General features: G+C 60.0%; 3 protein-coding genes across 3 annotated transcripts; all 3 read left to right on the plus strand.

Moving 5' to 3' along the window:
* Positions 1 to 2141: 2141 nt before the first annotated feature.
* Positions 2142 to 4664, plus strand: LINJ_19_1320 (putative glycerol uptake protein; the record flags this gene model as incomplete). The annotated part of the gene is made up of 1 exon (XM_003392383.1): positions 2142 to 4664. The coding sequence occupies one exon, from the start codon at positions 2142 to 2144 to the stop codon at positions 4662 to 4664; it is 2523 nt and encodes an 840-aa protein (XP_003392431.1).
* A 2717-nt stretch (positions 4665 to 7381) lies between these two features.
* Positions 7382 to 9106, plus strand: LINJ_19_1330 (putative glycerol uptake protein; the record flags this gene model as incomplete). Its single annotated transcript, XM_003392384.1, has 1 exon — positions 7382 to 9106. A coding segment is annotated over one exon (1725 nt), but the record flags the coding sequence as incomplete, so codon positions are not given.
* Positions 9107 to 9198: 92 nt separating this feature from the next.
* Positions 9199 to 10848, plus strand: LINJ_19_1340 (putative glycerol uptake protein; the record flags this gene model as incomplete). The annotated part of the gene is made up of 1 exon (XM_003392385.1): positions 9199 to 10848. The coding sequence occupies one exon, from the start codon at positions 9199 to 9201 to the stop codon at positions 10846 to 10848; it is 1650 nt and encodes a 549-aa protein (XP_003392433.1).
* Between the last annotated feature and the right edge of the window lie 1275 nt (positions 10849 to 12123).

The following is a 12123-nucleotide window of genomic DNA, read 5'->3' on the forward strand; positions in this document are numbered from 1 at the left end:
ACCACACACTGTCTTGGTGATGGTTTACTTTTCACTGTGACGTGCGTTCTCTGATGACCGGAGGATACCCTCACCCTCAAATCTCAGGGTCCAGTGCCCACCCACCCCCTTCGCAACTCTCTGTGCGGGAAAGCCAAGCAGCACCCCGATCCCCATCCCCTGCCAAGTGCCGAGCCGCTTCTGCTGGTGACAGGGGGGTTAGTGTTGGGTGCAGGGGCCGCGCTCAGGTCACCGAGCTGGCGCCTTGCCGTAAACGCGTGTGTCTCCTGCCGCCTCGCACCACGCGGATGGGGCCTGTGGCAGGGGCCGGGTGGTGGGGAATGGGATGCGGAGTGGCGTTGGGCCTCGCGTTGCATGGCCGAGAGATAGAGAGCGTGGACACAGGTTGGCATGCGCAACACAGCGTGTCGCTCATTTGGCCTTTTACGTTTTCCTTGTCACTTTTTTTTTCAGAGGTTTACGCTGGTCGTACTTCGGTGCAAGCTCTGCTCGTGTCTCGTTCGATGCTCACCTGCCTGTGGGGGTGGGGCGCGCCTTTGCGAGGCTCGCGTCATCTCCGCCCTTGCTCGTCCTGCTGCCGTGGCCGGCCGTCCGTGTGTGAGGATGCACGAGCACTGTTGTTGTTTGTTGTCGTGCTCGCTTTGTTGATGTTGTTTGTGGTGCTGTGTGACGCTTCTCCGCTTCTTGCCTGTGGAAAGAGTGAAAGGTTGGGGAAATACGGGGCAGGGCGACGTGATGCGTGGTCACCAAGCTTGCCCTGCTCTTGCGCACAAAATTGTGTTTGATCAGCGTCTACTCCACAAGTGGGCACAGGTACGCCACGCACGATCCGGCTCGCGCGGGAGCGTATAAAGTCCCCTGCATCACTAGGTGGTGTCTCTGTCGACCTCCTGTGTGTGCGTGTATGCGTCTGCGGTGGTTGGCTTTGATGACCCAGAAGGCAAACCTCGCCCCTCGTTCTATCGTGCGACGTCCAACTCTATCTTCCTTCTCCCGCTGCCATTTATCTCCACCTTTCCGGCCTCCCATCTCTCCCGGCATCTTCTCGTTCTTTCCGGCTCAAGACCCTTCTCCGTAATCGAGCTGCTACGGCCCCTTCCCCTGCCGGTACATGAGAGGCGGTGCGCTGTTCACTGGCTTCACATGCACGCACCTCTCACGCGCTGAGCATCGACTGAACTTGCATCCGCTTCTGCCCTCCGCCCCATTCTCCCATTCGAGGTATCTTTGTCGAGGAAGTCAACCATCTGCTTCTCCGATGGGCATCGCTGTTCATTTTTTGTTTTGTTTTTCTTCCTCGTTTTTCTGCGTTCACACACGGCTGCCGCGTCTGCATGTGTACACAAGCGCGTACGTGTGTGTGTGTGTGTGTGTGTGTCGGTGACTGCGTATTGACTACTTTGCGTCCATACTGTTGTTCGCGCTTGCCTTTATTTCTTATCTTAGGTTTTTCGCTTCATTGTCGTGTGTGCGTGTGAGCACATTAAACACACTCTCTTCTCTCCCATCCTCCTTCTCCCTCTCCCCCAATATCCTCCCCAGCACCGGTCTCTCTTTCGCACCGCTGCCATGGTGAGGCACATCTTAACATTTTCTGCCGTTCATTTTTTCTTCTGCCACGTCTCTTTACCGCTCTGTAGCCTTCTGCTGTTTGTAGGCACGCCCGTGTGTGCGCGTGTGATCAGTGTCTCGGTGGCGGCGGCTGTCTCACACGTTTACGTTTTGAGGTGCCTTGTCGCTCTGCCACTCCGTCTCTGTGCTTCGTTCCTAACTACACATCCCTGCACACGCACACACAAGCACAAATATATGCATACATACACATACGCACATTAAAATATCTTTTCTATCGAAGTATTCCCCCCCCCTCCTCCCCCTCTCCATTCTCTCCCTTCCCTCTCTTTTTCTTTCTGGCTGTTGTGTGGCTCATTCCCGAGTACCACTCGCCGGGCTCCTTTTCACGCATGGGCCGGCGGCTCTCCGTGTGGTTACCGCCGCCTTGACCTTCGTACCGAGAGAGAAAGAGAGAGGCACCGTGTTCGTGATACAGCTCGGTATCTCCGAGGTGAGGGAGCAGGCTGTTGCAGGACCGTGACGCTGGTGCTCCGTGCTTGCGGACGGGGTGATGCTGCACTGGTGGTATGCATTCACCAATGGAGCACACCCCAACCTCGGCCAGCGGAGGTGCTGGCCGCTTTGTATCGACCTCGCCGGTGGCCCTTTCCGCAGGCAGTAGTGTGCATGCAGCACCACGGCAGCCACTCACCAGCCGCGCCGGCTCGCTCACCGAGGGCGGACTGAGCAAACCGTTGGGCAGCATTCAGGTACTCGTGTCCGAACGGGTCTCATTACCCGCCTCGCTCTCATGCGCTGCTTTGGGGTCTCTCCAGACCTCCAGTGCTGCCGAAGAAGCTTTTGTGAGCTGCTCATCGCTCCCGGCGGTGGCGGCGAAGAGTCCTTCCGCGCAGCGCTCACCTCCCTGGAAGTGCGGTCGCCTGTACTTCGTGAGCCCCACCACGGCGCTGGACGTTGGGGCCGCTGATTACAACACCGTTTACCCTCGGTGCTGCTCTCTCGAGTATCTCGCCGGGCTTGCTGTTGCCGCCTACATAATTTTGTACGGCTTCGCAGCGATTCGAGACTTCTGCGACCGCCACGCGAAATACTACTGGATAAAACTCGTCTACCCAACTCCACTGTTCCTGCGGCTTGGCACCAATGGCTACGACAACTTGACCGATAAGCAGTGGACGGGGTTCTGCGGACAATATCCGAAGCTCCTGGGGGTGGCGCTTCTCCTTGGCGCGTGGTCAGCTCTGTGTCGAGACTCGAGGGCTTCGTCGCCTCCGTCATCTTCGTCCTCTCCGCTGTCCGCCTTTACGACAGGAAAGCAACGCGCCGATGTCGGAGACCGACGTCCTCCGGGTACTCCTCTAGCCTCCGTTTACCAACTCTGCTCCCACGCCGCCCTCACGCTCGCAGAGCGGGTCATCCTTTACCGCTCATCGTGTATTCCTGCCTTCTACACGGTTGTGGGCGTCGTCTTCGTCATCTTTGTGCACGGCCCGCACTTTTTCCTCCCGCTGCTCATCATCATCGCCAACTACGTCATCTTCTCGCGGCTGCAGCGCTGGTGCCCCTACTGGCTGTTCATGGTCATCATGTGGGCCGCGCACGTCACTCTCCTGTACCTCATCGAGATCAACGATGGGTTCGAGCAGACGTACTGGCTGCAGTACTTCGTACCCACTTCCGAGAAGGTTGCTTGGGCTGTGCTGGCCGAGGTCCGGATACCTCTCTGGAAGCAGCGTATGCGCTGGTGCGTAGCCTTCCGCATGTCGACGCTGCGCCTCATCGCCTTCAACTACGACCTGTGGGAGGCCACGCACGCCGCCGCACGCGCGCGCGACCGTGCCAGGGCGAAGCACGACACCGGCTGCGTCGAGTGCGCGCAGCTGCGCGAGCAGAACGCAGCGTCGGCGGCCGCGCTGCCCGCCGAGGCGTTGCGCTGCTACAAGTACCGCACCGAGTACGCGCGCGACCCCGCCGACTACAACTTCCTGAACTACGCCGCCTACGTGCTGTTCCCGCCACTGTACCTTGCCGGGCCAATGTCGTCCTTCAACGCGTTCGTGTCGCACATGCGCGTGCCGAGCACGTCGATGCCGCTGCGCAAGATGGTGAGGTACGCGTTTGGCATCCTCCGCATCTACATCACGGAGTACACGCTGTTGCACTTTGTGCACATCCCGTGCCTCGGCTCGTACGCCTTCGTGATCCTTCGGATGACGTTGCTGGAGCAGGCGCACTTCCTGTTCTACATGCTGGCCTACCTGTGGCTGAAGTTCAGCTTTATATGGAAGTCGTCGCGTCTCTTCGCCATGTTCAGCGGCATCGAAGTTCCGGAGGACATGCGGCGCTGCTTCGGCAACACGCTGACGGTGCGGGGCTTCTGGCGCGACTGGCACGCCTCCTTCAACCTGTGGATCGTGCGGTACATGTACATCCCGATGGGTGGCCGCAGCCGCGTCGCGCTGTCGGTGCTGCCCATCTTCCTGTTCATTGCGGTGTGGCACGACCCGGCGCTGCACCTTGTCAAGTGGGCGGTGTGCATTGCCGCGATGTTCGTGGCGGAGGTGGCGGTGAGCGGGTGCTTTGGGTGGGCCGCTGCGGCGTTCCGGCGCGAGATGGCCGCCGCGGCACCGACGGGCGCAGTAAGTGATGCTGCGCTGGAGAACGGTCGCCCCACGAACTGCGCGCCGCGCCGCAGTCTGCTGGCACGGCTGGCGAGGCTCTCTGCGCGTCGCTTGAGCCCGCGCACGCGAGCTTGGCTGCACCGCCAAATCCGCGTTGTAGGCGGGATGTCAACTGTCTTCGCGCTTATTGTGGCAAACCTTATCGGTTTCTCGATGCAAAACAGCTCAGCTACAATCGCGAAGATTGGCACTACCTTGGAGCCCACGGATGCAGAGGACATTATCGCAAGATCATTCTCGCAGTTGACGCCGTGGTTTGCTACTGGTCTTCTCGTCTCTCTGTACACCCTGTCATCGCTAGCCGTCATTGACCGGGACATGCAAGCGCACATGATGTCATGGTTACGGCAGCAGTATAAGCTGAATAAGAGAACCAGCGGGGCAACTCCTGTCGAAGGGAGGACCTGAGAGAACGTATGACTGTCGGCGGATGTGAAGAGTCGCCGCCTCTGCGGACCTTCACGCTCTTTGTAGTTCTGGCGGTTGCTCTCCGGGCTGAGGGTCTGCATGCGCAGGCGGGTGCATAGGAGTGTGAGCCACTGGTGGTGTCGTCCTCATGTGCCGCTGGCATAGCTGCTTGTGGACGCCGCTCTATACATCCATTCATCTGTGCATATATATATATATATGTAGATATATGCATATACATCCGTGTGTGTGTGTTCTCCGTTTTTTATTCCCACTCATCCCAGTGCTTTCCCAAGCCAGAAGCGTCGAAGAATGAACGAATGGAGCGAAGCAGGGCAGAAAATAACTTCAAAAAAGGAAAATACGCGCACGACGAAGCAGAATGGCGCTGAAGAAGTCAGCTACATCTGCGTGCGTGCACCGGAGGCCTCTGTGCCCATGCTAGGAGAAGCGTGTGCACGCGTCCCCGCCCTCTCCAGCCGACCCCCCTTTCGGTTTGATGTCCTACCAGTGAACTTCCTTTTTTGTTTTGCTGCCTCTTCAACATCACCTTCCCCCTCTCTCACGTACTCCTATTTCCGTGCCGTGGCGTGTCAAACCGCGTCATCCGCGTCTGGGGTGTGTACTGCTTTGCCTTTTCTGGCACGCGCACATATCGTGTCGCCCTTCAGCTTTCCCTCGCCGGTGCTTCCTGTGTGGCCCCCTGTTCACGTTGCAGGTTGTTGTGGAACCCTCTCGTGAGTCTTGTCTTTCCACCTCTCATCCTCCACCCTTCCTTTCACGCCCCTCGCCCCTTAGCTCTTGTCAACCCAAGTCACCGCTGCTGCCCGTTTCTTACTCTTCTCCGTCGACACGCGAACGCAAACGAGAAACCGCACATCCGCCAGCCAAGCGTGCAGCGCGCTCCCGTCCCTCTTCCAGCTTTCTATTATCCCGCGCGCGGCTGTGCCACTCGCAGAGTCCTCCCAGCTTGTCTTTCGGTTGGCAAGTCTCCTGTAGCTTCTCCCCTCCCCGTGCGAGTGCATCGTGTCTTTGCTGGCTTTCGTTTGTGCGCGTGCTCAGCACGCCGACTCTCCTCGTTCTCGCGGATATCTCTCCCTCTCCCTGGTCGCTCTTTCCGTTCGCCCCTTCGCCGCTGAGCACCGCGCGGTGGGCGTGTTCTCGTTTCTCTTTTCGCAGGGCCCCCTCCCTCCGTCTGTGGCGCAGGCGCTCGTCTTTCTCCGCTCACCATTTTCGGTGTTCCCTTTGGCCCCTCCCCCTCCAAACTCATCACCACGCAGCTCTCGTCGTGTTACTGCTGCTGTTATCGTCTTCGCTCCCTATCCCGCATCCTCATCTTTCTTTCACCCCAGCTTTTCCGTCCAGCCTATCCGCAACGTCCCTCCCGGACTCACGTGTGCTACTACGCGGTGCGAGCGAGCCACAAGCCGTGGTATGCTTTGCCTGTATTCTTTTCCTTTGCAGTCGCAGTGAAGGCATCAACGCACAGGCACGGGCGTCCCACGTGTGGTTGAACTTGGTCTGCGCTCTTCCCTCTTCGCTCTCCCTCTCCGTTATGGTTGTCGCTTCTTTTCGCCACTTTGCCGTGGCTGCTTGCATCCACACGATCCCACTCACCCACTCCCGTCCATCTTCTTCGGCAGCTTGGGGTCTCCGCGTGCGGCCGACGCTTCTCTTTCTCTTTTACTCTTTCCTTCACGGCAGAAGAGGCGAGCAAGGGGGAACACACCTCTCCGTGCGTGCTATCTCAGGGTCCAGTGCCCACCCACCCCCCTCGCAACTCGCTGTGCTGGAAAGCCAAGCAGCACCCCGATCCCCATCCCCTGCCAAGTGCCGAGCCGCTTCTGCTGGTGACAGGGGGGTTAGTGTTGGGTGCAGGGGCCGCGCTCAGGTCACCGAGCTGGCGCCTTGCCGTAAACGCGTGTGTCTCCTGCCGCCTCGCACCACGCGGATGGGGCCTGTGGCAGGGGCCGGGTGGTGGGGAATGGGATGCGGAGTGGCGTTGGGCCTCGCGTTGCATGGCCGAGAGAGAGATGAGTTCACACGGCAGTGGGAAGGAAAAGCACCATTTATATTTCGTATTTGCCGCACGTTCTCCCTCACCCTTTTCAACTGAATCTTTTCTGCCGCCCCCCCCCCGCTTTCTGTGACCTCTCGCAGTGGCTGCTTGCACACATGCGCCGTACCGGCGGGGCCTCTTCCTCTTGCCCGCAGTGGTGAATGCGCAGCATCTGCGTGCCGCTCAACTTTTTCCTCCCCTTCCGGCATTCTCCGTTGTTAACCACCTCTACCATGTTTCGCCTACCCCCCCCTTTATACCCGAGTCTTGTCTGTTTGCGCCTTTCTTGTGAGCACTGCCTGTCTTGTCACGTCGACGCTCGCTCCATCGCCGACAATTCCCACTCGCGAACCCGTAAGCCCCACTAGCTCCGCTCAGAGGATCATGGCCACGCTACCAGGTCTCAGTGAACATCTCCGTTTACTTCCCCTATCACTCACCCGCCGCATCAGACACAACCACAGCAGCAGCCAAAAAAAAGACACACAGCCCATTTCGCCCGTGAACATGCTTCCCCAGGCCCTCCAGCCGCTAGTGCCACCTCCACTTCGTGAACCCCACCACGGCGCTGGACATTGGGGCCGCCGATTACAGCACCGTTTACCCTCGGCTGTGTTCCATCGAGTATCTCGTGACCGCCGCAACGTGTCTGGGAACGATGCTTTATGGGTTTGCCGTGCTCCAGTCGTTCTGCTACAAGAATTTCTTTTCGTACCAGTGGGACACCGTCGATCCGAACCCCTTCTTTGAACGCATGGGCTCCAAGGGCTACGACGATAGCGTAGACGATCAATGGGTCGGGTTCATCACTCATTACAAGCGTTTTCTTGGTCTGGCCCTGCTGCTGGCGGGCTTTTCCGGGCTGTATCGAGCGCTGCTCTCTTACTCAACGTCATCTGCATCCCCCGTCCCCTCTGACAACACGGCCTGCTCATCACCCTCGGCGAGCAGCGAGTGCTCAGGGTCGCTGGACGGCCATGTAAAGGTGTGGATGCCACCGAGGTGGTTGGATAAGCTACGCTCACGCGCGCGCACTCTCGGCTCACCCTCAGGTGCACGGAGGAGGTGCACCGCCTTTCTGCAGCGCTCTTGGATCCTGCCCGCCTTCTACACGGTTGTGGGCGTCGTCTTCGTCATCTTTGTGCACGGCCCGCACTTTTTCCTCCCGCTGCTCATCATCATCGCCAACTACGTCATCTTCTCGCGGCTGCAGCGCTGGTGCCCCTACTGGCTGTTCATGGTCATCATGTGGGCCGCGCACGTCACTCTCCTGTACCTCATCGAGATCAACGATGGGTTCGAGCAGACGTACTGGCTGCAGTACTTCGTACCCACTTCCGAGAAGGTTGCTTGGGCTGTGCTGGCCGAGGTCCGGATACCTCTCTGGAAGCAGCGTATGCGCTGGTGCGTAGCCTTCCGCATGTCGACGCTGCGCCTCATCGCCTTCAACTACGACCTGTGGGAGGCCACGCACGCCGCCGCACGCGCGCGCGACCGTGCCAGGGCGAAGCACGACACCGGCTGCGTCGAGTGCGCGCAGCTGCGCGAGCAGAACGCAGCGTCGGCGGCCGCGCTGCCCGCCGAGGCGTTGCGCTGCTACAAGTACCGCACCGAGTACGCGCGCGACCCCGCCGACTACAACTTCCTGAACTACGCCGCCTACGTGCTGTTCCCGCCACTGTACCTTGCCGGGCCAATGTCGTCCTTCAACGCGTTCGTGTCGCACATGCGCGTGCCGAGCACGTCGATGCCGCTGCGCAAGATGGTGAGGTACGCGTTTGGCATCCTCCGCATCTACATCACGGAGTACACGCTGTTGCACTTTGTGCACATCCCGTGCCTCGGCTCGTACGCCTTCGTGATCCTTCGGATGACGTTGCTGGAGCAGGCGCACTTCCTGTTCTACATGCTGGCCTACCTGTGGCTGAAGTTCAGCTTTATATGGAAGTCGTCGCGTCTCTTCGCCATGTTCAGCGGCATCGAAGTTCCGGAGGACATGCGGCGCTGCTTCGGCAACACGCTGACGGTGCGGGGCTTCTGGCGCGACTGGCACGCCTCCTTCAACCTGTGGATCGTGCGGTACATGTACATCCCGATGGGTGGCCGCAGCCGCGTCGCGCTGTCGGTGCTGCCCATCTTCCTGTTCATTGCGGTGTGGCACGACCCGGCGCTGCACCTTGTCAAGTGGGCGGTGTGCATTGCCGCGATGTTCGTGGCGGAGGTGGCGGTGAGCGGGTGCTTTGGGTGGGCCGCTGCGGCGTTCCGGCGCGAGATGGCCGCCGCGGCACCGACGGGCGCAGTAAGTGATGCTGCGCTGGAGAACGGTCGCCCCACGAACTGCGCGCCGCGCCGCAGTCTGCTGGCACGGCTGGCGAGCTCTCTGNTGGACATTGGGGCCGCCCATTACCAGCCCCGTTTACCCTCGGCTGTGTTCCATCGAGAATCTCGTGACCGCCGCAACCGTGTCTGGGAACGATGCTTTATGGGTTTGCCGTGCTCCAGTCGTTCTGCTACAAGAATTTCTTTTCGTACCAGTGGGACACCGTCGATCCGAACCCCTTCTTTGAACGCATGGGCTCCAAGGGCTACGACGATAGCATAGACGATCAATGGGTCGGGTTCATCACTCATTACAACGAATTGGTCTGCCTGGCCCTGCTGCTGGCGGGCTTTTCCGGGCTGTATCGAGCGCTGCTCTCTTACTCAACGTCATCTGCATCCCCCGTCCCCTCTGACAACACGGCCTGCTCATCACCCTCGGCGAGCAGCGAGTGCTCAGGGTCGCTGGACGGCCATGTAAAGGTGTGGATGCCACCGAGGTGGTTGGATAAGCTACGCTCACGCGCGCGCACTCTCGGCTCACCCTCAGGTGCACGGAGGAGGTGCACCGCCTTTCTGCAGCGCTCTTGGATCCTGCCCGCCTTCTACACGGTTGTGGGCGTCGTCTTCGTCATCTTTGTGCACGGCCCGCACTTTTTCCTCCCGCTGCTCATCATCATCGCCAACTACGTCATCTTCTCGCGGCTGCAGCGCTGGTGCCCCTACTGGCTGTTCATGGTCATCATGTGGGCCGCGCACGTCACTCTCCTGTACCTCATCGAGATCAACGATGGGTTCGAGCAGACGCCCTGGTTACAGTACTACACTTCGTGTATTCTGTCACACCTGCAAGCCATTCAGGAAGATGCGGAAGCAATTCCTTGGGAGCAGCGTATGCGCTGGTGCGTAGCCTTCCGCATGTCGACGCTGCGCCTCATCGCCTTCAACTACGACCTGTGGGAGGCCACGCACGCCGCCGCACGCGCGCGCGACCGTGCCAGGGCGAAGCACGACACCGGCTGCGTCGAGTGCGCGCAGCTGCGCGAGCAGAACGCAGCGTCGGCGGCCGCGCTGCCCGCCGAGGCGTTGCGCTGCTACAAGTACCGCACCGAGTACGCGCGCGACCCCGCCGACTACAACTTCCTGAACTACGCCGCCTACGTGCTGTTCCCGCCACTGTACCTTGCCGGGCCAATGTCGTCCTTCAACGCGTTCGTGTCGCACATGCGCGTGCCGAGCACGTCGATGCCGCTGCGCAAGATGGTGAGGTACGCGTTTGGCATCCTCCGCATCTACATCACGGAGTACACGCTGTTGCACTTTGTGCACATCCCGTGCCTCGGCTCGTACGCCTTCGTGATCCTTCGGATGACGTTGCTGGAGCAGGCGCACTTCCTGTTCTACATGCTGGCCTACCTGTGGCTGAAGTTCAGCTTTATATGGAAGTCGTCGCGTCTCTTCGCCATGTTCAGCGGCATCGAAGTTCCGGAGGACATGCGGCGCTGCTTCGGCAACACGCTGACGGTGCGGGGCTTCTGGCGCGACTGGCACGCCTCCTTCAACCTGTGGATCGTGCGGTACATGTACATCCCGATGGGTGGCCGCAGCCGCGTCGCGCTGTCGGTGCTGCCCATCTTCCTGTTCATTGCGGTGTGGCACGACCCGGCGCTGCACCTTGTCAAGTGGGCGGTGTGCATTGCCGCGATGTTCGTGGCGGAGGTGGCGGTGAGCGGGTGCTTTGGGGTGGGCCGCTGCGGCGTTCCGGCGCGAGATGGCCGCCGCGGCACCGACGGGCGCAGTAAGTGATGCTGCGCTGGAGAACGGTCGCCCCACGAACTGCGCGCCGCGCCGCAGTCTGCTGGCACGGCTGGCGAGGCTCTCTGCGCGTCGCTTGAGCCCGCTCGCGCAATCGTGGGTATACCGCCAATTTCGAGTGATAGCGGGCATGACCACAGTGCTCGGGCTGATCATTGCGAACTTGGTGGGTTTCTCGATGCAAAATGCGGTGGCGACTGTGGAGAAGCACGGCCTACCGTCGTCGGGGACCGATGCAGACAATGTGATCAAGAAGGCGTTTCACGGTCTCACGCCTCTCTTTACCCTAGGCCTGATTGCCTTCATGTACTCTATGTCCGCCTTGGCGGCGATGGATCGCGACATGGCCCGCCAGCAGGCATCGTACTTGAAGCTGCTCTATAGATTGAAGCAGTAGCGGCCCCGTCACGATGGCGTCACGAAGGAGTAGGTGGCACGAGTCTGCAGTGTGGATGAGCCTGTGCATCCGACTGGCGCGCGGCCCCATCTCCCTTTTGCGCCAGCCATCTATGGTTTCTTCCCCTTTCTGCGAAAGGCGTCGATGATGTCGTTTCGCAGGCTTTTTTTTGGGTCTCTGGCCTTCTCTTCCCCTCGTTCTCCAAGGAAGGTGTGTACGTGCGTGGGTAGGTGTGGGTGTGGGCGCATACCGCGCGTAGATGCATCGCCCATGGCCTCCCCCCCCCCCTCGCACTTCACCGGCCCGCCCATACGTCGACAGAAGCGCTGCCAACCGCTCTTTCGCGCGTGCCCCTGAGAGGCCCCGTCTCGCCGACTCTCCCACTCCAAGACGCTCTCCCCCTCCCCCTTTTCTTGCCTCTCACCGTTTGCAATCTTCGCTCTCCCCCACTCCCACTCGCCTCTCCGGGACTCTGCGCCTCTCAGACAACCATCTCCAATCAGAGGACCACCAACGGAAACAGTAAAAGCACAACCGTGTGAGTCAAGCACACTATAAAGCCGTGCTCATTCTTGTGTGTGTGTGTGTGTCTAGTCACCACACCTCATTTTATAGCGCTCTTGTTTGTAAATTCCTTGCGCTGTCCCTCTCCCCGTCTCATCCCTACCCATCCCCCCTCCGTATTCCTCAAGCAACCCCCTTTCACATTGCTGCTGTGGTCTATCCGCGGTGTCGCTGGCACGTGGCGTTGCGCGCGACGCTGTGTGTACGCTGGTGCGTTGGCTAGCAGGTCACCCCGTAGGCATATATATGTGAATACCAAAAGACGCCTTGAAAGCAACCACAGGCACCCAGGTACCCGCAACCAC

Source organism: Leishmania infantum, chromosome 19 (genome assembly GCF_000002875.2).
Source record: "Leishmania infantum JPCM5 genome chromosome 19".
Classification (NCBI taxonomy): domain Eukaryota; phylum Euglenozoa; class Kinetoplastea; order Trypanosomatida; family Trypanosomatidae; genus Leishmania; species Leishmania infantum.